This window comes from Dendrobates tinctorius, unplaced genomic scaffold, assembly GCF_039654945.1.
Source record: "Dendrobates tinctorius isolate UK_male_01 unplaced genomic scaffold, ASM3965494v1 ptg000309l, whole genome shotgun sequence".
Classification (NCBI taxonomy): Eukaryota; Metazoa; Chordata; class Amphibia; order Anura; family Dendrobatidae; genus Dendrobates; species Dendrobates tinctorius.
The window spans coordinates 1,866,599-1,892,079 of NW_027361976.1; the positions used below are offsets into that span (position 1 = coordinate 1,866,599).

The 25,481-nt window shown below is 43.2% G+C and overlaps 1 protein-coding gene across 1 annotated transcript in view; it reads right to left on the reverse strand.

The window, feature by feature from the left end:
- LOC141073628 (phosphoglycerate kinase 1) overlaps positions 1-25,481 on the reverse strand; it is a 48,350-nt gene that overhangs the window by 16,077 nt on the left and 6,792 nt on the right. The window contains exons 2-8 of the mRNA XM_073560942.1: positions 14,666-14,716; positions 13,618-13,773; positions 12,964-13,108; positions 11,346-11,449; positions 9,377-9,496; positions 2,780-2,894; positions 659-838 (exon numbers count right to left, since the gene is read on the reverse strand). Coding sequence (XP_073417043.1) covers positions 659-838; positions 2,780-2,894; positions 9,377-9,496; positions 11,346-11,449; positions 12,964-13,108; positions 13,618-13,773; positions 14,666-14,716 — 871 coding nt within the window. The remainder of the gene's footprint in view (positions 1-658; positions 839-2,779; positions 2,895-9,376; positions 9,497-11,345; positions 11,450-12,963; positions 13,109-13,617; positions 13,774-14,665; positions 14,717-25,481) is intronic.

Here is a 25,481-nt window from a genome sequence, read left to right on the forward strand (position 1 = left end):
TGTTTAACATCATGACCCATTTTTTGTCTATTGATCCATGTCTGTTCTTTTCCAGACTTTAACTGCTTTTAAACAAGTGTGTGTTTGTGTTGCTCATTCATTGTAATAAAGAAGTTTGTTAAACCTGAATATTTGGCTTGGTGGTAATCCCTGTATTTTGGTGCACACACTTTTCTCTTGTGTGGCTTCATATTTTAGGAGTCGGTCCATTTTATACCGACTCCACCAAAATAAGCACCGACTCAGACTCCACTGCCCTGATGTTAAGCGCTATGGAATAAATAATCTGGCCAACAGCCATAGCGGAGCTGCTGTCATTCTCCAACATTGGCATTTAAATGGAAAGTGTGCACTTGCGACTGCTTAATGTCTTCTATCAGCAACCTGTGATTCGATCACGGGGCGCCGATGGACTACCATGGCAGCCAGGGTCCTGCTCTCACACCCCCCCCCGTCGCTTCCAGTGTGGCGTTTATCTGAAGCCCACCTATATGCGGAGCTTGGAAAAAAAAAAAAAAAAAAAACGAACAGGTTTACACTATATCTGCAATAATGAGGTCTCCTAGGGAGACTAAAAAGAATATGTATGTAGATACAAGAAGGGTGTGGCCATCAAGGATAAATTAGGCATGGTCCTGCACTCAAATGTAGCACTCACCATCCATCCTGCTGGGATTCCAGTGGAGACGCTGGCCTGCCCGGTGTTGGCATTTTCATCAAACTTGTCAGCAGTGGTGAAGTCCACAGGTAGAGTGATCCGGACACCATTCTTCTCAGCTTTTGCCATTAAGTCTTTCACAATTTTTGACCCTTCTTCATCATACAGCGATGTACCAATCTAATTATATATATATATATATATATATATATATATATATATATATATAAAAAAAAGTGTAGATTAATGGAAAGACACAGGAATCCCAAATGCAGACACCTAGTTGGCTGATGGTATTTGCACTGATTACTTTTGCCACTTGCAATAGGGGTAAAAACAAATTTTTTTCCTTGACTAAGGGCACTTTCACACTGCGTTTTGGCACCTGTTGGCTGGTCACTTTGGGGCTTATGTCCAAATCCACATGAAAAACAGGATTCAGGCGTATGGGCCAACCATGCCATAGACCACTGGTCCGCTGTCCAGGACCGGGCCGTTGCAGTTCTCAGAGCAGGGCCGTTGCAGAGCTGGAGACAAGGGGAGTCGGCGGCTGTAGCACTGTAGTGACAGCTGCAACCGCCAGCTTCCAGAACACATGGATACTCACTTGCAGTTGCTGCATCCCTGTCGGCGCAGCGGCTTCATCCAGCGCTGAGCGGTCACGTGGTACCGCTCATTTAAGGTCATGAATATGGACGCCACTCCTCTCCCATAGGCGTGGCGTCCATATTCATGACCTTAAATGAGCAGTACCACGTGACCGCTCAGCACAGGAAGAAGCTGACGCGCCAGGATAGAAATGCAGGGAAGTTCAGCAGCAACGGTGTGAGGGTAAGTATGATGGGGGAGGACAGGGGAGCAGAGCCATGTATACAAGGATGGGAGAGTGGGAGCAGAGCCATGTATACAGGATGGTATTACCTGTGTCGGGCCATCATATATATGGGGGATTACCTGTGTGGTACACCTTTTGAATATTTGTCAAATATGGGACTATCTTGTTGCAGGAAAACAAGCCCAGTGCTCCCACTCATTCAAAACCTATGGCGAGTTGAGTCACATTCACATTATAAATGTTATATTAAATGATAAGTATGCACTGACTACTAAACTACAACCCATCCATAGCCCCGCCCCCTTATGACCAAAGCCCCACCCCTGCCACACCTCCATCCCCGCCCTGCCGGGCCATGGAAGAATGGTCTTGCTTGAAGCCGGTCCCTGGTGCAAAAAAGGTTGGGGGACCACTGCCATAGACTATAATGGTGCTGACCAAATGAACGTGCACTCTATCGTGCATCATTTTCGGGAGTGTACGCCTACTTGAGATGGACACCCAGACTATGTCTGAGTGTCCGCTTTCAGTAAGTAAACACACCCGAAAATTATGCACAATAGAGCACACATTTGCTCTGTCAACACCATTATAGTCTACGGTCACGTCGGTGCATACACCCAAATCCCATTTTGTGGTAAGTTCAGAAATAAGCCACAATGGGGCCAGAACACCGTGTGAAAATACTAACTATATTAGTTTTAGTTTTGTCTGACCCTGTGGAGGTAACAAGTGATATTTAAAGGGGTTTTCCAGGCTTGGGGCTCAAGTATGCAGTTACTCTATGTGGCTGCAGAAATGTGAATTCATACAGTAAATACTATCAGGATTCTCCAATGCAGATAGAGAGCAGTCATGTGACCGCAAGTATTTGACTTACATACATGTTGTCACATGCAGACTAGATTGGCTCAGACTCACTCAGAACAAGCAACTCAAGGAAGGCTGGACACGTCTAGTCGGAATGTGGCTGTAAGTATGCAAATCGGTCCTGGCATAGCTTTGGAATGGAGAGGCATGAACGAAAAAGGAAACCTGCTTCATAATAAGTGAAGTAGCACCAACTGGAGCAGTTAGTTTAGAATTAAATTATTTGCAGCACAGTGCGCCCATACACCATACAACCTGATCGACAGCAATTGCTTTTTGTAGCCTTTAATTAGGAGTTGTGAATAAAAAAATAAAAAAAAAAAAAGTTGCATTTTGACAACAGCTAGGAAAGTAAGAAGGTGAGCTCTCTTGGAGAGAAAGGTGGGAAGGGGGGGGGGGGCTGCCACAAAATGTACCTCCATGTTGTTTAATACTTTCAAGAAGGTGAATGCCATGCCTCCACCGATGATCATTTCATTCACTTTATCCAGCATGTTATTGATGAGCTGGATCTTGTCCTTGACCTTGGCCCTGAGAAAGAAAGAAGAATACATAGATAAGAAAACACCTAGAGATTTATACGTCCTTGAAACTGTCCTAAATCTGACTTGTACAATGGAGATTATCTAACCGTCACTGAGCCAAGAGATCGCGGTAGAATTATTTCTCTCATTCACAAGCACAGGAGCATTTACTTCTCCCCCAGGGGAAAATTTAACAGTTGGTGAACAAATACAGATGATGTAAGGGGAAAGAAAATAGAGAGCAGCTGAAGAGGGGAGTGATTTCTGCAGGGACAAGAGACTTACTGTTTCTACAGGGAGCAGAATTAGTCCAGTAGAAAGGCAGAATGAGCAATTGTAAGTATATAGTGCTATGCAATACAATGATTGCAATATATTAAGAGGATAAAAACTTTGAGGGGAGGCGGAGGATGATGAGAGCTTCTTTAGCAGGGGAGGCTGCAGCCAGTCAGACATTGAAGAATACATTTCAAATGAATAGCTAGCCTTGTAATACAGTAAAACAATTACAGTTTATGCCCTACAATATACAAGTTGCTCTTACAGATTAACTCTGCATTCTACTTATGAAAATTGGGGGGCCTTTAAGATCAATGCAATACTAAATTATGTTCATTGGTATCCAAGTGGCTGAGCTATAATGCCAGCAAGATGGATTGATCAGTAAGGCTACATTCACATGACTGCATTTCTTTATTTTTGGGTCATACCGCTGTCCAAAAAAAAAAAAAAAAAAATTCAGAGTCCAAATCCAGATCTAATTGTGATGTTTCTGTTAATTCATTAAAAAGCTACACATTGCAAAAATAAAAGAAGACCTCTGTGAAACCTACGCATTTTGAATGCCAAATATTCTTAATCCAGCCAGGTATGATTAATCCAGGATTGAGAATGTTTGGCGTTTGAAATACATAGGTTTCACGGAGGTCTCCCTCTCCATTTTAGCAATTTGTATCTTTTCAATGGATTAACATCATGATTATCTGCAATTGGATTGAAAAGCTGTTTATCCATTTTTGAAGGAAAAAAGGGGTCCAGAGCATGACACAATAAGGGTAAGTTCACACAGGACTTTTTTGCTGCTTTTTTATGCTAATTTTCAGCTGCTTTTTCCATTACCAGCAAAGCCTATGAGATTTCAGAAATCTCATGCACACACTATTTTTGGGGTCATCGGGATTTTGTGCTTTGCTGCGTTTTTGGACGTAAGGCATGTCACTTCTTTCAGCGTTTTTTCACCCATTGGCTTGAATAGGTGTTGTTCAACGCTGCAAAAACGCAGTTATCATTTGCAGCATTTTTTCTGCAGAAAAGTCACAGGGGCGCTAAGCACAAAGAAACATAAGTTAGCCCAAAAAAACAAACCAAAACCTGCGTTATTGCCGCAGCTTCTTTCCTGCCAAGAAATCAGGATTTGCAGCAGAAAAATAGCAGCAAAAACGCCCAGTGTGAACTTACCCTTAATACGTTTAGATGAGCAGCGTGAAAAAGGTTTTATTGTCCCTAGATTGAAGCAAGATCAGATTGCTGAAGGCCTCCCAGTTTCTGGAGCAGATTCCTCAAAGGTAGTAAGACAAATTTCTGTAAAGCCCCCGTTACACACTGCGATATCGCTAGCAATATCGCTGTAAAGTCACCGATTTTGTGACGTTGCAGTGATATTGCTAGCGATATCGCTGCATGTGATACTTAGCTGCGACCGGCTCCCCCGCTGATTATCGCTGATAGCGCGAGAAGCTGCTGGATCATTCCTCGTCGGCCACTTCCTGCGGCGCTTCCTGCTGTGACGACGAGCGACGCGTGGAGCCGGGCGGGAGGACGCAGGATCGCCGCGTCTGACAGGTAAGTAGCGATCCCCGTCCCCTGCGATGTCGCTGGTGAGATCTGCCTGTGTGGCAGCTCACTAGCGACCACTTAGCGATGCACCAGCGATCCTGACCGCGTCATATCGCTGGTGCATCGCTAGGTGTAACAGCACCCTAACACATTTAGTCCTCTGTTGAGTTTCAAAGTTTGTCAGAAGTTTGTATTCAGACCCTTCTGTTCCTTTGTGATTTGAAGTTGCTTTTCCACATGAAAACGTTATATGGTTTGTCGGGTCTACAGTCTATCCCATTTCTTGACAGACACTCTGTACACAGAATTCAGTATACCACAACGTTGGATGCAGAGCATGTGAATGTCCCAGGAATCTCATCCTGCTGCACATTGGGGAATCTGTGTCCTGTCTGTGGTCCTCATAAGAGTACAGGTTTTACAGGGGATAGTGTCATGACTCTTGTCAGGTGTCCTGGGACCAGGGGCTCCTTCACTGTCCCCATCACTAGGGGCGCCCTAGCTCGGTATGTTCCCCGGATTACTTCTGATGGTGAAGAGGCTGGGGCCACGTACCTCGCCTTAGCTCCTGAATCCGCCCTCTGTCTGTACCCTTCTCTCACCTAGTGAAGGGAGTAGTAGTGTACCGTAATACGCCAACCAGACTAACAAGGTAATATGCCAAAAGTAATTTACACCGTTTAATATGAAGGTGAAGTGCTTCTAATCAGTGCAAGAGAAGGAGAACTCAGACGCTGTGGTCTTCTGGATCCTCTGTCGCGGTAAACCAGTGACAAATAGATTCCTTTAAGTGCATCAGATGGCACCGAGCTTCTGATCATTATCTTTAAGTTTCAGAGTTATGTTAAACCTAGGAAGGAGGGTCTTTGAATACTGGGGTCAGTCTTGTGTTAGATATGGTGAGGTTTTCTAGCTGTGAACTGTAGGTCATTGCCATAGGTACAAGATTATTTACCTCTATGGTCAACGTACCTGACTTGAGGATCCTGGTTGCTCTAATGATCGGATCATCAACAGGCGAGATGGTAGCCTTGATGTAAAAAGGTCAGGCGTTTATCTCTTTCTAGCGTGCTAGAACAGATGGGATTATGTCAGCTGGCATGCCTGTAGAAAATGAACGAATTTCTGTGTTTGGGGTGGAATCAGACCCATCTGAAGTATCCAGGACAACTTCTAGTTGTGTGATACAGGGACATCTATTAAACAGTTTAATTTTTATGGTGGTGTACAGAAAGTGGATTTCTGAATATGAGTGGACCAGTGTCCAGTTTATGGTGGGATGAAACACTGAATATTTCATGGAATTGTATGGCTTCCATTTTTTTTTTAGTTACTCCAGTTCACTCTGAAGTGATCAATGTATCCAAAGTGGGCCAAGGGTTTGGTGGAACAGGATGCTTGAGAGTCATTTTCCACTTTTGCCATGAAAAGCTTGGTGTACTAGGGTGGCATTTTGCTACCCATAGTGTTTCTAGTTCATTGTAGCTCCATATCCTCAAAAAAAAAAATAAAAACAACATTGAACTAGTATAAAATGTAGTGACTTGTTACAGACTCCGAAGGAATCACAATGGCTTCAACATGGTTTTGGCAGGCAGCCAGTCCACATGGGATGTTAGAACATAGGGATTCCATTCCACATCCATAGTGGGTAGTATGGTGCCTTACGGAGGGCACCTGTGGTAGATCACTTGTTCAATAAGCCCATCGTGTCCAGTAGATCGCTGGCTGTTTTGCTTACCAGCAGATTAAAGAACTCTCTACCCATTGTGAGATTTCAGAGAGTCTCCCCACTCCTAGCTTACGTATATTGGGAAGCAGGTAAAATATTCCGATTCTAAGATTCTCCAGCATTAGATCTAGAAGTTTTGTAGACTCTGCACAGTTCCCTCCAATACTATGGAGTACCAGCAATGACGGCAGCAAGAAGAGCAGACAGCTCTACGGCAGCTTATTCTACAGACATCCCACTGCTTACTCAGCGGTTTCCAACATGAAGCAGAGACCTGCAGCAAAGGGCAAAGTCAATGGTTCAGCACAAAAGCAGCTGGAGCATGAATGTACATGAACTAATCTGTTGCACTGCAGCTGTAGTACTATCACTATAAGGGATGTATTCAACTACCGTGTGTGTGTGTGTGTGTGTGTGTGTGTGTGTGTGGTTTTAAAACACAAAGTTATTCACTTTTTACAGACATTTTTGAAGTGGATCAGGAGTACAACTCACAGATTTGGTCATTACACATACAGACCTCAATTAAGGGCCTGTCACACTAAGATATCGCTAGCAATATCGCTATAACTTGTGACGTTATAGCGATATTGCTAGCGATATCGCTATGTCTGATACTTACCTACTACCCGCTCCCCCCGCTGGTTATCGCTGATCGCGCGAGAACGTCCAGGACTGTTTCTCGTCGTCAGCTTCCTGCGGCGCTTCCTGTGGAGACGAGCGACGCGTGGAGCCGGGCGGAAGGACGCAGGATCGCCTGGTGTGACAGGTAAGTAACGACCCCCGTCCCCAGCGATGTCGCTAGTGAGATCTGCCTATGTGGCAGCTCACTAGCGACCACTTAGCGATGTACCAGCGATCCTGACCGCGTCATATCGCTGGTCGGGATCGCTGGTACATCGCTAAGTGTGACAGTACCTTTACTGTATCAAAGTGCCTAAGGGAAAACAGCAAGTAGTATAAAATGCTACGTTTCAGACACTTTAAGGATTGTCCAGGATCGACGCAACAGCTTCAGTCTAATAACATTTAAATTAATCTCCCATAGATCCTGTTTGGCCAATCTGGGGGTTCCTGCCAGTCTTACTGTGCTGCAGCGATGGTGTGCCATGCACGGTTGTGATCCCTGAATCAAGAGAACCTGAAATACGACTAAGAGGCCAAAGAATGGCTTCAGCTGTCAAATGTATGTACAGGATGTCATCACTGCAGGCCAAGTAATCACTGGTGGGTGAGCTGGAGAAGACATTACCAGGTACAGTGGGGCAAAAAAGTATTTAGTCAGTCAGCAATAGTGCAAGTTCCACCACTTAAAAAGATGAGGTGTCTGTAATTTACATCATAGGTAGACCTCAATTATGGGAGACAAACTGAGAAAAAAAAAAAAAAATCCAGAAAATCACATTGTCTGTTTTTTTTTTCCTTTTATTTGCATATTATGGTGGAAAATAAGTATTTGGTCAGAAACAAGCAATCAAGATTTCTGGCTCTCACAGACCTGTAACTTCTTCTTTAAGAGTCTCCTTTTTCCTCCACTCATTACCTGTAGTAATGGCACCTGTTTAAACTTGTTATCAGTATAAAAAGACACCTGTGCACACCCTCAAACAGTCTGACTCCAAACTCCACTATGGTGAAGACCAAAGAGCTGTCAAAGGACACCAGAAACAAAATTGTAGCCCTGCACCAGGCTGGGAAGACTGAATCTGCAATAGCCAACCAGCTTGGAGTGAAGAAATCAACTGTGGGAGCAATAATTAGAAAATGGAAGACATACAAGACCACTGATAATCTCCCTCGATCTGGTGCTCCACGCAAAATCCCACCCCGTGGGGTCAGAATGATCACAAGAACGGTGAGCAAAAATCCCAGAACCACGCGGGGGGACCTAGTGAATGAACTGCAGAGAGCTGGGACCAATGTAACAAGGCCTACCATAAGTAACACTACGCCACCATGGACTCAGATCCTGCAGTGCCAGACGTGTCCCACTGCTTAAGCCTGTACATGTCTGGGCCCGTCTGAAGTTTGCTAGAGAGCATTTGGATGATCCAGAGGAGTTTTGGGAGAATGTCCTATGGTCTGATGAAACCAAACTGGAACTGTTTGGTAGAAACACAACTTGTCGTGTTTGGAGGAAAAAGAATACTGAGTTGCATCCATCAAACACCATACCTACTGTAAAGCATGGTGGTGGAAACATCATGCTTTGGGGCTGTTTCTCTGCAAAGGGGCCAGGACGACTGATCCGGGTGCATGAAAGAATGAATGGGGCCATGTATCGTGAGATTTTGAGTGCAAACCTCCTTCCATCAGCAAGGGCATTGATGATGAAACGTGGCTGGGTCTTTCAACATGACAATGATCCAAAGCACACCGCCAGGGCAACGAAGGAGTGGCTTCGTAAGAAGCATTTCAAGGTCCTGGAGTGGCCCAGCCAGTCTCCAGATCTCAACCCTATAGAAAACCTTTGGAGGGAGTTGAAAGTCCGTGTTGCCAAGCGAAAAGCCAAAAACATCACTGCTCTAGAGGAGATCTGCATGGAGGAATGGGCCAACATACCAACAACAGTGTGTGGCAAGCTTGTGAAGACTTACAGAAAACGTTTGACCTCTGTCATTGCCAACAAAGGATATATCACAAAGTATTGAGATGAAATTTTGTTTCTGACCAAATACTTATTTTCCACCATAATATGCAAATAAAAGGAAAAAAAAAAAAAAAAAAAAAAAAAACAGACAATGTGATTTTCTTGATTTTTTTTCCTCAGTTTGTCTCCCATAGTTGAGGTCTACCTATGATGTAAATTACAGACGCCTCTCATCTTTTTAAGTGGTGGAACTTGCACTATTGCTGACTGACAAAATACTTTTTTGCCCCACTGTATATAAAAGAGCACAATAATGTTAATTAATGCTTACCCTCCAAGGATGGCAAGGAATGGTCTCTCTGGGTTCTCCAAAGCCTTGGCGAAATAATCAAGTTCTTTCTTCATTAGGAACCCAGCAGCTCTCTGGGGCAGATTAACTCCTACCATGGAGCTAAGAGGGGTAGAAACATCATGTTAGTAGGCAGATTGCTGAAGGCAGCGTTGCCCCCACACCGTGCCCGCCATACACTAGCACGTCAGGTTTCCCTATACTGTAGGAGTCATATGCAGGATTTGATTATATAAACTATTAACTCTTTAAAGTGAAACATTTACTGGTTAGGAGATCAGTTTGTGTCTGACCACTGGGGCTCCGATTACTAGAAGTAGGGGCAGCGGAACAATAAAAAGAGAATGTGAAGCAGATGAGCCTGCTTATGGCTGCCTGGACCAGCACCCAATTTTTTTTTTTTTTTTTTTTTTTATTTAATTTATTTTTATCAGTGACCAAGAGGAAAAATTACAGCACTCCTTTTAATGCAATTCATGCAGTATAAGGCCATAATTAGAACCTGGACCCGCAGGAATCTTTGGTCCCAAACTTATGGTCCCCTAATTAAATAGATTGTGGCCAGATAATAATTTGGCTGACAGCCATCTCTCCTGACTCACCCCACCCAAATAAGAGGGAGGGCGGAAAAAAAAAACAAAAAGAAAACAAAAACACAACACACACACACACACACACACACACACACACACACACACACTGCTTGGCTCAGCTCCTGTGTTCTCCATGAGAAAAAGAGGCCAGACTTCTGATTGCGACTTTTATACTAGGAGAATAACAGGACATTGGAAATCCAACATGCAAGATCCTTCTCACCCACCTGACATCACTGGTAAGGGGAGAGTCGGGAGGCCCCCCATACACAGACTTTTGGTCGATCTCACAGCTATAGGTGGGCTGACTTTATGGAAGCCTTTAGATTATATCATAGGGTGAAATAGTAAATATGTGAAAAACCTAAAGCAATATGAATTTTCTCCCCGCAGAGGTTTTCAATAGAAATAGAAGAATGGGTAGTATCTGGAATATTGCATCTACCAACGAGAGCATCCAACCCTACAAATTGGTAAATGGAGAACTTCCGCCTCCACAACCCAGACCACATTGCTCACAGAAGTGTTAGGCCAGTGTAGGCGAAACTGAACAGTAAATGTTCTGCATTTTGTAATAAAAACTACAAGAATTCTGATAGCAGCAGAGAAGAAAAGAAAAATGAATAAATAAAAAACCTGCACAGATCAATTGAGAAGAAAAGACACTGGATTAATAATACAGGAAAGATGTATATCTTTGTACCGTGTTAGCCAGTAGATAGAAAAATATTCAGGATTGAGAGTCCTCAGTAGTTGATACCTTTTAATGGCTAACTGAAAAGATGGTAATACATTGCAAGCTTTCGAGACTACTCAGGTCTCTTCATCAGGCTAGACTAATACAAAATCTGAAGTCACATATTTATGCACAATACAGCCTAGAAAAAATGGAGGCTGTATTGTGCATAAATATGTGACTTCAGATTTTGTATTAGTCTAGCCTGATGAAGAGACCTGAGTAGTCTCGAAAGCTTGCAATGTATTACCATCTTTTCAGTTAGCCATTAAAAGGTATCAACTACTGAGGACTCTCAATCCTGAATATTTTTGGATTAATAATAATGTCCCAAAAGCTTTGTGGTTACAGGAGATGATCTGTGATCTCCTTGTTTGCAAGATGAAATGCTGCTTATATTATATCAAATAAAAGAGCATTGTGGGCGGCAAACTCCCCGAGATCAGACACAGACGGCACTTTGTTTTCTTGAAGCATCAGTATGTATTCCCTCCCGGCCCTCCTGCTACTGTGCAGGTTCTCAGGAGATGGATACAGACACAGAGGAAGGAATCAATTTGCAGAGCTTTTTTCTGAAGGTGAAAACAGCACATCATATACATGGAACCTGTCGCGTCATTACCTGTGGGCTCTGTGTGCAGTCCCAAAAGCATCATTGACATAGACATCTCCAAGCTTGGACAGAGATGCCCTGAAAGCTTCCACTTTTGCAGGATCTGCCTTGGTCTGAAAGCAAGAATGGAAGTGACCATTATAGTAAACTAGCTGAAGAGCCCAGCATTGCCCGGGCAGAGTAGCTGCCATCCCGCTCTCTCCCTCCACAGCCCGGCTCTCTCCCTCATCAGCCCCGCTTTCCACCTGTCATCACGATCTGCAGCCCCACTCTCCATGTATCATCCTGTTCTATCCCTCCACAGCACTGCTCTCCATCTGTGTCCAGCACTTTTCCTCTGTAACCCCGCTCTCCATCCGCCAGTGGGTGGGGATTGCTTAATAATATAATACATATATTATATAATCTGCCCACATAAAACCAGAAAAAAATAAAAACATGGCAATAGGTCTTTGATCAGTGGCCATAAGTGTTGAAGAATACTCATGCCAAATTTAGGTTTAAATTTCAACACAGATTTACAGGGTGTATATTCACACATTGAAGATTATTTATCCTCGAGAATCCAGAGCAGAAGTTTGGGCTTCTTCTGTGGGTCTAAACATGAGATAGCGGCATGTGTATTAGCCCCATTTAATGACGCTATGTGCCATGTAAAATCCACCTGGAAAGAGGTGCAATACTCAGCATGACACTTATTAAAGGGGTTGTTCAGAGAAACAAGTTATCAGCAAAGTGGTGATAAACTTACTGATCAGTTTGGGTCCCAGCAGTCAGGGCCCACTAATTGGCAGATAGGGGAACTTTAAACAGATGGTAAACCTTGAACCAAGTTACAATATGGAGCATCAGGTCACGTCTGACCAGCAGAGAGCAACACTCCGCAGCCCCACAGGAAGTTAATGGAGCAGCGATCCAGGCTTACAGAGATAAAAGTGCCCTGTTCCGCCAAATGGTGCAGGTAACAGTGGTCGGACCCCCACTGATCAATAAGATATCATAGGTTTCACCAGATGGCCACTTTAAAAGGGCTTTTGGAAACTGTGCTGAGAAAAACAGGGTGCTTTATTCTGCACAGATTTAGGCATGGAGGAAATGCTTTTTTTTTTTTTTTTAGGAATGCAAAAATTCAAAGCACTTTAACAAAACGTAGAATTTTACTTTACAAGCTGCTAATTAGACTGATGCATTACATGAATATGTCCTATTATTCCTCGGATGTATAGAATATTAGCTAAGCAGAAAATAAGACCATCTGGGTCTCCACGTATCGTGCACAAGGGAGCGCTCTACCAGTTCACATGCTGGTTCTCCCATTTCAGTCAGTAAAGGTCACAGAAGTATAGGTCAGCATTCATCCAGCTGTACAGTAGGGGAAATACTCCAGGACAGTATGTTACACCGGGTCAGCCGTGTTAAAAATAGAAAATGTCTAAGACTCTTTACTTGACCTTCAGTAAAATGTCACGAGGTCGTGAGCCCAGCAGATAGGATCAGGTTTAATCATCTATGGACCCCACATTCAGTAGAGAGAGCAGACTAATGCCTGCGGCTGTTCTCAGGGAACGTGCAAGACAAACTGGTTGGTGGGGGAACGATCGGCTAGAAGCAGTCGGCAGTTTCTCACCTTGTTCCCTGCTGAGTCTTTGCCTTTTCCCTCTTCCTCAACATGGAACCTCAAGTTCTCCAGAAGAAGCACAGTCCCAGGCGCTGGATCAGCACACGCAGCCTCCACTTCTGCTCCCACACAGTCCTTCAGGAACACCACATCTCTGTACAATGTATGAAAGAACATGGGTCTGTCCTACGATCTGATGTTATCGGAATGGATCGGAGGTTGAGGATGTGCAGCTCTGCTTTATCCATTCTCAATGGGACCAGCAACAACTGAGCACAGCTATACAGTGGCTTTGGGCAAGCAACATCGCAATAGCACCGCTGTGCTGGTAAAATCACAAATGACAGCGACAACAGTAGCCAAAAGACTTACAGGATGTCAAGGCAAGAAGCATTCATCATCACCTGTGATTTTAGCAGCAATTAAATATTGCACTGCCTAAGTCGTCGGGTAGCCCTAGGCCAAATGTATGCCCGGACTGATGCTAAAATAAAGGACAAACCTGCTACTATATGTAACACGCAATCACCGAGATCTAGAGTCTTTGATTGCTGCTGATTGTAAGGTCACGTGTTCATATGGAGGAGTGAAAATAGGCAAAAAAACAAAAAGTCACTTTATTAAAGGACTGAGTGCTGGAAAATACATGAAAAAAGCCATTACCTCTTCATAAGAGACTTCAGTTCCACAGCTACTGGTGCAAGGGAGTACTTGTCAGGCATGGGGATGCCATCCGGCCGACCAAGGTGGCTCATGAGGACAACGGATTTAGCACCATGGTCCAAGCAGTGCTGGATACTGGGGACGGCAGCCTTAATCCTGGAGATAAGGGACAGACATCAGCAGTTTAGAGAGCCAGAAAAATGTCCGATAGCTACTACAATCCTTGTTAAATCAATGAAGGATTTACGATTAGGCAGAAATGGTAATAAACAAGGCTAAGGCCAGGTTCATACTGCGTTAAGGTAGCCCATTCAAGGCATAGTGTTGACGGACCCTCAGACACTGCAGCCTGGGTCCGTCACTGAACGACGGCACTTCGCTAGCGCATGCCGATTATGGCATGCATTGGCAATGCGCCCAATAGGGGTTAATGGCCGCGGTGTAACGCAGTCCGTCTAACGGACTGCCATAACGCAGTATGAACCCAGCCTAAGAAATGGACATGAACATAACCTGCGAAGAACAGATCACCAAGCACCAGAGGAGGTCAGTTATGACAGGTCTCTAGAATGAGTGTACAGGGGTACAATCCAAGAAAGTCACTGGAACTAGAAATTGGAAAATACCAGAACAAACAAAAACCAGGCAGACCCCACTGTAAGCGAGTGTACTTGCTCTGAAAACAGGTCCAGCACAGCCATCATAGCACCATGAAACAGAAGCCATGCAGCTAGGCTTGGCTCATACGGACATGTTACAGTCCTAAAGTGTACATCTGTCAATAGATTTTTCCCTTTCCATGTTCAATTATACAAGACTTTTTGCAAAACTAACATCCCTTTATTAGGTCTTCATGTTCATAGTCCTGATATAGGCAGAGACCTCCATTATGCAGGCTTAGAAGTGCATATCGGAGATTCAGGAGAATAGGTGGGGGATTCATCTCCTATAGAATTACAGTAAGTCCGTAGACGCACAGGCTTGCACTTTATAATGTTTCCACTGAACAGTCAAGAATGGGGGTCCTAGTTGCTCATGCATCACTTACCTTTGGTTGTTAGTAATCTGGTTATTTTTCATTGGAACATTGAAGTCAACCCTAGAGGAAGAAAAAGAAAAATAATAGCACAGACTGAGTACAGTTTATACTTTACAACCATGTGCTTCCTATTTTATGTCAGTCTTAAAGGCACCGGACAGCCATACATGCTACAGCGAGAACTGAATTGTCTCCCTACAAAACACATTTGCTGTATCTCTCACAGCTCTGTTATACTGCACCCCTGTGCCTGTGAGCTGAAAGCGGAGAGGAACCTGCAGATGTGTCAGTTATAATCACACACAGCTTTGATGTAGATTAAGGCCAGACAACCCCTTAAAAACAAACAATGAAGGCAGATTAGTCTTGCACAGCTCATTTACATGTAAGAAAACTGTAGAGGTCTATGGAATAAAGGCCCCGTCACACACAGCGATCTCGCTAGCGAGTCACAATTTTTGTGACACAACAGCGATCTCACCAGCAAGATCGCTGTGTGTGACAGTGATCAGCGACCGGCCCCCCTGCCGGTATCGCTGATCACTACAAGAAAGGCCAGGACTTTTTTTTGGCAGCTGTCTCCCGCTGGTCACCACGCATCGCTGCATGTGACAGGCGGGAGACCAGCGATCTGCTGGTAACTAATGTACACATCGGGTATCCAAGGGACGTGCATCCCTTAGATAGCCGATGTGTACGTTAATTACCAGCTTCCTGCATCAGCGCGCTGGTAACTAACGTACACAGCGACGCCAGGCGTCGCTGTGCTGATCGCTGGTGAAGCTGTCTGACAGCTCACCAGCGATCCTGACACATTGATATCGTTGTCAAGATTGCTGGTGAGTAGCTATGTGTGACTCCAGCCTAAGTCATCAGATTGCAGATATCATAGCATCATTTTTATTCAGCTTCTTATGACCTGCACACCCATATAGATGGCTTAGAAGGGGTGATCCTACGGACAGATTCCTTTTAAATCCGCCCTCTTTCCACATTCTGTGACCGTCCAGAGAATGACCCATAAAACACAAACCCCTCCACATGCAACATGTATAAATTCTCGCCTAGCATAGGGTATTAGAAATGCCCAGGCTTGTGAAAGATTAAAGAGCTAATTACTGTTCAGCACGCCACACAGTGACTCAGCTCCTATAACGGAAGTTGGCCCTTTTTGACAAAGTTACAGCAGGGGGGGGGGGGGGTATTATTACTAGGTTACCTTGGAACAAAACCCATATTGGCTGAGCACCCGATGCACGCTCCTTCCAGGTGACAGATCATTACTACCAGAAACTTAATTTGGCCATTTGCCCAAGACAAGCTTGAACAGATAGATGCCCTGCAGAAAAATAGTCCATCACACAAACAATGTTGCCTGTGGTCAATAGTTTAGGAACAGCAGGTTGAAGTTTAGGTTTTGTTTTTCTAAGCTAGTCCTGTATAGAAAAAAAAAAAAAAAAAAGCAATCCCTTTCAAATTGGGGGGGGTTGACTCCACTGAACATTTTTCCAGGATAAAAAAAAAAAAAAAAAAAAAAAAAAAAAAAAAAAAAAACCACAACTGAAAGATTTCTACTAGTGATGAGAGACCGTGCTGGGATAAGGTGTTTGAGCATGCTCGGGTCCTAATCTAGTATCTATCGTGCTCAAAAAAAAAAAAAAAATAATGCTCACATCATCGTGGCTGCACATCTCATAGTAACATAGTAACATAGTTATTAAGGTTGAAGGGAGACTTTAAGTCCATCTAGTTCAACCCATATCCTATCATGTTGATCCAGAGGAAGGCAAAAACCCCCATGTGGCAACAAGTAAGCTTCACATTGGGGAAAAAAATTCCTTCCTGACTCCACATACGGCAATCAGACTTGCTCCCTGGATCAACGCAATACTAAGGAAAAATTTTAGTAGGGAATCACTCATTACAACATCATATGGCAGAGAGTTCCATAGTCTCACTGCTCTTACAGTAAAGAATCCACGTCTGAGTATGCTTGAACCTTCTTTCCTCCAGACGTAGAGGATGCCCCCTTGTCCCCGTCACAGGTCTAAGAGTAAAAAGATCATTAGAAAGCTCTTGGTATTGTCCCCGCATATATTTATACATTGTAATAAGATCACCCCTAAGCCTTCGATTCTCCAAACCAAATAACCCCAAATGTAATAACCTGTCTTGGTATTGCAGACCCCCTAGTTCCCTAATAACCTTGGTCGCTCTTCTCTGCACCCGCTCCAGTTCAGCTATGTCTTTCTTATACACCGGAGACCAGAACTGTACACAGTATTCTAAGTGTGGTCGCACTAGTGACTTATATAGAGGTAAAATTATGTTCTCCTCATGAGCATCTATGCCTCTTTTAATGCATCCCATTATTTTATTTGCCTTTGCAGCAGCTGCCTGACACTGGCCGCTAAATGTGAGTTTGTCGTCCACCCATACACCCAGGTCTTTTTCAGTGACTGTTTTGCCCAGTGTTTTACAATTAAGCACATAATTATACATCTTGTTCGTTCTACCCAAGTGCATGACCTTACATTTATCCCCATTAAAGCTCATTTGCCATTTATCAGCCCAAGCTTCTAGTTTACATAAATCCTCCTGTAATATAAGATAGTCCTCCTCTGTATTGATTACCCTGCAGAGTTTAGTGTCATCTGCAAATATTGAAATTCTACTCTCTATGCCCCCTACAAGGTCATTACCACTGCTAACCGTGACCCAGTCTGAGTGTGCTCCATTAATAACCACCCTTTGTTTCCTATCCCTGAGCCAGCTCTTAACCCACCTACACATATTTTCCCCTATCCCCATTGTTCTCATTTTATGTATCAACCTTTTGTGTGGCACCGTATCAAAAGCTTTTGAAAAGTCCATGTACACCACATCCACTGCATTCCCTTGGTCCAGTCCGGAACTTACCTCTTCATAAAAGCTTATCAGATTAGTCTGACAGGAACGGTCCCTTGTAAACCCATGTTGATATTGGGTCATGAGGTTATTCTTCTCCAGATACTCCAGTATAGTATCTTTTAGAAAACCCTCCAGGATTTTACCCACAGTTGAGGTTAAACTTACTGGCCTATAATTTCCAAGTTCAGTTTTTGTCCCCTTTTTGAATATTGGCACCACATTTGCTATACGCCAGTCCTGTGGTACAGACCCTGTTATTATGGAATCTTTAAAGATTAAAAATAATGGTCCATCTATGACTGTGCTTAATTCCTGCAGTACTCAGGGGTGTATCCCATCCGGGCCCGGGGATTTGTCAATTTTAGTGATTTTTAGACGCCGCCATACTTCCTGCTGGGTTAAGCAGGTGACATTTAACAGAGAATTTTTATCCCTGATCATGTTATCCGTCATGGGATTTTCTTGTGTAAACACTGTTGAAAGAAAGTCATTTAGCATATTGGCTTTTTCCTCATCCACCATTTCACCCAGACTATTTTTAAGGGGGCCAACACTATCATTTTTTAGTTTCTTACTATTTATGTAGTTAAAGAATATTTTGGGATTATTTTTACTTTCTCTGGCAATGAGTCTCTCTGTCTCAATTTTTGCTGTCTTGATTTGCTTTTTACAGAATTTATTTAATTTTCTGTATTTAGTTAATGCCTCATCACTACCTACTTGCTTTAATTAGCTAAATGCTTTATTTTTGTCCCTTATTGCGCCCCGAAGGCTGGTTTCACATTTGCGTTTTTTAGCGCTGGAAAAAAACGCATATGTGCGCATGCGTTTTTTCCCCTATATTTAACATGGGTGCGCATACCTGCGCGCTGGTAAGCGCATGTATGCGATTTTCATGCGCTGCGTTTTTTTGGGGTGTGCGTTTGTATTTTCCAGACGCAGCATGTTGCATTTTTTGGCCCTGCAAAAAAGCGCATGCGCACGTTTTGCGCTAAAAATGGCCATTATAGCCTATGGATGCGCATACATGCGCACTGGCATGCTCATGTATGCTTTTTTTGCACATGCGTTTTTTTTTGTTAACCATGGAATTTAGGGGTTTGGGTTAGAGTTAGGGTTAGTAAAGGGGGGTTAGGGTTAGGGTCAGGGTTAGGGTTGGGGTTAGGGTTAAGTATGGTTTGGTTAAGGGTCAGGGTCAGGGTTGGAGTTAGGGTCAGGGTTAGGGTTAAGTATGGTTTGGTTAAGGGTTAGGGTCAGGGTCAGGTATGGTTTGGTTAAGGGTTAGGGTCAGGGTTAGGTATGGTTTGGTTAAGGGTTAGGGTCAGGGTCAAGTATGGTTTGGTTAAGGGTTAGGGTCAGGGTTAAGGTTAGTTAGGGTTAAGTATGGTTTGGTTAAGGGTTAGGGTCAGGGTTAGGGTTTAGGGTCAGGGTTAGTGTTAAGTATGGTTTGGGTTAGTGTGAGGGGCCACCTAATGTTGGAAAAAACTAAAAACGCATAAAAACGCATAAAAACGCATAAAAACGCATAAAAACGCATAAAAACGCATAAAAACGCATAAAAACGCATAAAAACGCATAAAAACGCATAAAAACGCATAAAAACGCATAAAAACGCATAAAAACGCATAAAAACGCATAAAAACGCATAAAAACGCTGCGTTTTTTTCGTGCATGCTCATAAAAATGCTTGAAAAAAACGCAGCAGTTGTATGCGTTTTTTCAATGCGTTTTTTTGCGGGAAAAACGCGCTGCAAAAAAAAGCAAGTGTGAAACTAGCCTTACAGCTCTATTTAGCCATAGTGGTTTCTTCCTATTTCTCGCATGTTTATTCCCATACGGTATATATTGTGCACAGGTCCTATTCAGGATGCTAATAAACTTCTCCCATTTTCTTTGTGTATTTTTATGTCTCAGGATATCGTCCCAGTTAATTGCACCAAGATCATCTCTCATCCGTTGGAAATTTGCCTTCCTGAAGTTTAGTGTCCTTGTAACCCCTCTACTACACTTCTTATTAAAGGATACATGAAAACTTATTAATTTGTGATCACTATTACCCAAGTGACCCTCAACACTTACATTTGATATGCGGTCTGGCCTGTTGGTTAATATTAGGTCTAGCAGTGCTCACCCTCTTGTTGGGTCCTGAACCAGTTGTGAAAGGTAATTGTCTCTCATCGTTGTCAGAAACCTATTACCTTTGCTGGAACTGTAGGTTTCTGTTCCCCAATGTATTTCAGGGTAGTTGAAGTCCCCAATAATAATGACTTCTCCTTGAGTCGCTGCTTCATCTATTTGCTTTATGAGGATATTCTCTGTTGCTTCCATTATTTTTGGAGACTTATAACAAACCCCTATCAGTAATTTATTATTTTTCCCCCCTCCCCTTATCTCTACCCACAGGGACTCTACAATTTCATTAGATTCATATATATTATCACGAAGGATGGGTTTTAAGGATGATTTTACATATAAACACACGCCTCCCCCTCGCTTATTTGTTCGGTCATTTCTAAACAGACTATAGCCCTGTAAATTAACCGCCCAGTCGTGGCTCTCGTCAAGCCATGTCTCAGATATCCCCACCATGTCATAATTATGTTCCAACAACATTAACTCCAATTCCTCCATCTTGTTGGCGAGGCTTCTGGCATTAGTATACATGCACTTTATGTATCTCTCTGTACCTCTATTCTTTCTTAAATTATTAACTGTTCTAACCCCACCCCCCATGCCACCCCCACCGTCATTATTTGTGCCCAGGTCTCTAGCTGCACTGTTTTCCCCTCCTATAAAAGGAATACCCTCCCCCCGTCCCTAGTTTAACCCCTTCACCCCCAAGGGTGGTTTGCACGTTCATGACCGGGCCAATTTTTACAATTCTGACCACTGTACCTTTATGAGGTCATAACTCTCGAACGCTTCCATGGATCCCGGTGATTCTGACATTGTTTTCTCGTGACATATTGTACTTCATGTTAGTGGTAAAATTTCATTCAAATAACTTGCGTTTATTTGTGAGAAAAACGGAAATTTGGCGAAAATTTTGAAAATTTCGCAATTTTCCAACTTTGAATTTTTATGCCCTTAAATCACAGAGATAAGGCACACAAAAAACTTGATAACTAACATTTCCCACATGTTTACTTTACATCAGCACAATTTTGGAACCAAAATTTTTTTTTGTTAGGAAGTTATAAGGGTTAAAAGTTGACCAGCGATTTCTCATTTTTACAACACCATTTTATTTTTAGGACCACATCACATTTGAAGCCACTTTGAGGGGTCTATATGATAGAAAATACACAAAAGTGACACCATTCTAAAAACTGCACCCCTTAAGGTGCTCAAAACCACATTCAAGAAGTTTATTAACCCTTTAGGTGCATCACAGGAATTTTTTTGAATATTTAAAAAAAAATGAACATCTAACTTTTTTTCATAAAAAAAATACTTCAGGTTCAATTTTTTTTATTTTACCAAGGGTAACAGGAGAAATTGAACTGCAAAAGTTATTGTGCAATTTGTCCTGAGTACGCAGATACCTGATATGTGGGGGGGAACGACTGTTTCGGCGCATGGCAGAGCTCAGAATGGAAGGAGCGCCGTTTGACTTTTTCAATGCAAAATTGGCTGGAATTCAGATTGGACACCATGTCACGTTTGGAGAGTCCCTGATGTACCTAAACAGTGGAAACCCCCTACAAGTGACCCCATTTTGGAAACTAGACCCCCCAAGGAACTTATCTAGATATGTGGTGAGAACTTTGAACCCACAAGGGCTTTACAGAAGTTTATAACGTACAGCGGTACAATTAAAAAATCATATTTTTTCCACAAAAATGATCTTTTCACCCCAATTTTTATTTTCCCAAGGGTAACAGGACCCTAAAAGTTATTGTGCAATTTGTCCTGAGTACGCTGATACCCCACATGTGGGGGTAAACCACTATTTGGGCGCATGGCAGAGCTCGGAAGGGAAGCAGCGCCATTTGACGTTTTTGGCTGGAATTGAGATCGGACACCATGTCGCGTTTGGAAAACCCCTGATGTACCAAAACAGTGGAAACCCCCCACAAATGACACCATTTTGGAAACTAGACCCCCTAAGGAACTTATCTAGATGTGTGGTGAGAACTTTGAACCCCCATGGGCTTCACAGAAGTTTATAACATAAAGCCATACAATTAAAAAATCATATTTTTTAAACAAAAATGATCTTTTCACCCTCAATTCTTATTTTTCCAAGGGTAACAGGACCCTAAAAGTTATTGTGCAATTTGTCCTGAGTACGCTGATACCCCACATGTGGGGGTAAACCACTATTTGGGCGCATGGCAGAGCTCGGAAGGGAAGCAGCGCCATTTGACGTTTTTGGCTGGAATTGAGATCGGACACCATGTCGCGTTTGGAAAACCCCTGATGTACCAAAACAGTGGAAACCCCCCACAAATGACACCATTTTGGAAACTAGACACCCTAAGGAACTTATCTAGATGTGTGGTGAGAACTTTGAACCCCCATGGGCTTCACAGAAGTTTATAACATAAAGCCATACAATTAAAAAATCATATTTTTTCCACAAAAATGATCTTTTCACCCTCAATTCTTATTTTTCCAAGGGTAACAGGACCCTAAAAGTTATTGTGCAATTTGTCCTGAGTACGCTGATACCCCACATGTGGGGGTAAACCACTATTTGGGGGCATGGCAGAGCTCGGAAGGGAAGCAGCGCCATTTGACGTTTTTGGCTGGAATTGAGATCGGACACCATGTCGCGTTTGGAAAACTCCTGATGTACCAAAACAGTGGAACCCCCCACAAATGACACCATTTTGGAAACTAGACCCCCCATGGAACTTATCTAGATGTGTGGTGAGCACTTTGACCCCCCCAGTGCTTCACAGAAGTTTACAACACCCGGGCGTGAAAATAAAAAATTCGTATTTTTTCCACAAACATGATCTTTTAGTCACCATTTTTTTATTTTCCCAAGGGTACCAGGAGAAATTGGACCCCAAAAGTTGTTGTCCAATTTGTCCTGAGTATGCTGATACCCCATATGTGGGAGAAAACTACTGTATGGGCACACGTCGGGGCTCGGAAGGGAAGTAGTGACGTTTTGGAATGCAGACTTTGATGGAATGGTCTGCGGGTGTGATATTGCCTTTGGAGAGCCCCTAATGTACCTAAACAGTGGAAACCCCCCACAAATGACACCATTTTGTAAACTAGACCCCCCAAGGAACTTATCTAGATGTGTGGTGAGCACTTTGACCCCCCCAGTGCTTCACAGAAGTTTACAACGCCCGGGCGTGAAAATAAAAAATTCGTATTTTTTCCACAAACATGATCTTTTAGTCACCATTTTTTTATTTTCCCAAGGGTACCAGGAGAAATTGGACCCCAAAAGTTGTTTTCCAATTTGTCCTGAGTACGCTGCTACCCCATATGTGGGAGAAAACTACTGTATGGGCACACGTCAGGGCTCGGAAGGGAAGTAGTGACGTTTTGGAATGCAGACTTTGATGGAATGGTCTGCGGGTGTCATGTTGCCTTTGGAGAGCCCCTAATGTACCTAAACAGTGGAAACCCCCCACAAATGACACCATTTTGTAAACTAGACCCCCCCAAGGAACTTATCTAGATGTGTGGTGAGCACTTTGACCCCCCCAGTGCTTCACAGAAGTTTACAACGCCCGGGCGTGAAAATAAAAAATTCGTATTTTTTCCACAAACATGATCTTTTAGTCACCATTTTTTTATTTTCCCAAGGGTACCAGGAGAAATTGGACCCCAAAAGTTGTTTTCCAATTTGTCCCGAGTACGCTGCTACCCCATATGTGGGAGAAAACTACTGTATGGGCACACGTCAGGGCTCGGAAGGGAAGTAGTGACGTTTTGGAATGCAGACTTTGATGGAATGGTCTGCGGGTGTCATGTTGCCTTTGGAGAGCCCCTAATGTACCTAAACAGTGGAAACCCCCCACAAATGACACCATTTTGTAAACTAGACCCCCCAAGGAACTTATCTAGATGTGTGGTGAGCACTTTGACCCCCCCAGTGCTTCACAGAAGTTTACAACGCCCGGGCGTGAAAATAAAAAATTCGTATTTTTTCCACAAACATGATCTTTTAGTCACCATTTTTTTTATTTTCCCAAGGGTACCAGGAGAAATTGGACCCCAAAAGTTGTTTTCCAATTTGTCCTGAGTACGCTGCTACCCCATATGTGGGAGAAAACTACTGTATGGGCACACGTCAGGGCTCGGAAGGGAAGTAGTGACGTTTTGGAATGCAGACTTTGATGGAATGGTCTGCGGGTGTCATGCTGCCTTTGGAGAGCCCCTAATGTACCTAAACAGTGGAAACCCCCCACAAATGACACCATTTTGTAAACTAGACCCCCCAAGGAACTTATCTAGATGTGTGGTGAGCACTTTGACCCCCCCAGTGCTTCACAGAAGTTTACAACGCCCGGGCGTGAAAATAAAAAATTCGTATTTTTTCCACAAACATGATCTTTTAGTCACCATTTTTTTTATTTTCCCAAGGGTACCAGGAGAAATTGGACCCCAAAAGTTGTTGTCCAATTTGTCCTGAGTACGCTGACACCCCATATGTGGGAGAAAACTACTGTATGGACACACGTCGGGGCTCGGAAGGGAAGCAGTGACGTTTTGGAACGCAGACTTTGATGGAATGGTCTGCGGTTGTCATGTGCGTTTGGAGAGCCCCTGATGTACCTAAACTATTGAAACTCCCCACAAGTGACCCCATTTTGGACACTAGACCCCCCACGGAACTTATCTAGATGTGTGGTGAGCACTTTGAACCCCCAAGTGCTTCACAGAAGTTTATAACACTCGGACGTGAAAATAAAAAAATCATTTTTCTTCCACAAAAATGATATTTTTGCCCCCAATTTTTTATTTTCCTAAGGGTAACAGGAGAAATTGGACCCCAAAAATTGTTTTGCAATTTGTCCTGAGTAGGCTGATACCCTACATGAGGGGGTAAAACACTGTTTGGGCGCATAGCAGAGCTTGGAAGGGAAGGAGCACCATTTGACTTTTTCAACTCAGAATTGGCTGGAATTGAGATCAGACGCCATGTTGCATTTGGAGAGCCCCTGATGTGCCCAAACAGTGGAAACCCCCAATTCTAACTCCAACCCGAACCCCAACACGCCCCTAACCCTAGCCCTAACCCTAGCCCTAGCCCTAGCCCTAGCCCTAGCCCTAACCCTAACCCTAGCCCTACCCCAACACACCCCTAGCCCTAACCCTAGCCCTAACCCTAATGGAAAAATGGAAATAAATACATTTTTTTTATTTTATTATTTTTCCCTAACTAAAGGGGTGATAACGGGGGGTTTGATTTACTATTTATGGCGGTTTTTATGTTTGGCGGCTGTCGCACGCTAAAAGACGCTTTTTATTGTAAAAATAGTTTTTGCATCACCACATATTGAGAGCTATAATTTTTCCGTATTTTGACCCACCGAGTCATGTGAGGTCTTATTTTTTGCGGGACGAGTTGACGTTTTTATTGGTACCATTTTCGGGCACGTGAAATTTTTTGATCGCTTTTTATTCCGATTTTTGGGACGCAGAATGAACAAAAACCAGCGTTTCATGAATTTCTTTTGGGGGGGGTGCGTTTACACCGTTCCGCGTGCGGTAAAATTGATAAAGCGCTTTTATTCTTCGGGTCAGTACGGTTACAGCGATACCTCATTTAGGTCGTTTTTTTATGTTTTTGTCGGTTTTATGCAATGAAAACTATTTTATATAAAAAATAATTATTTTTGCATCGCTTTATTCTGCGAGTTATAACTTTTTTATTTTTTTGCTGATGATGCTGTGTGGCGGCTTGTTTTTTGCGGGACAAGATGACGTTTTCAGCGGTACC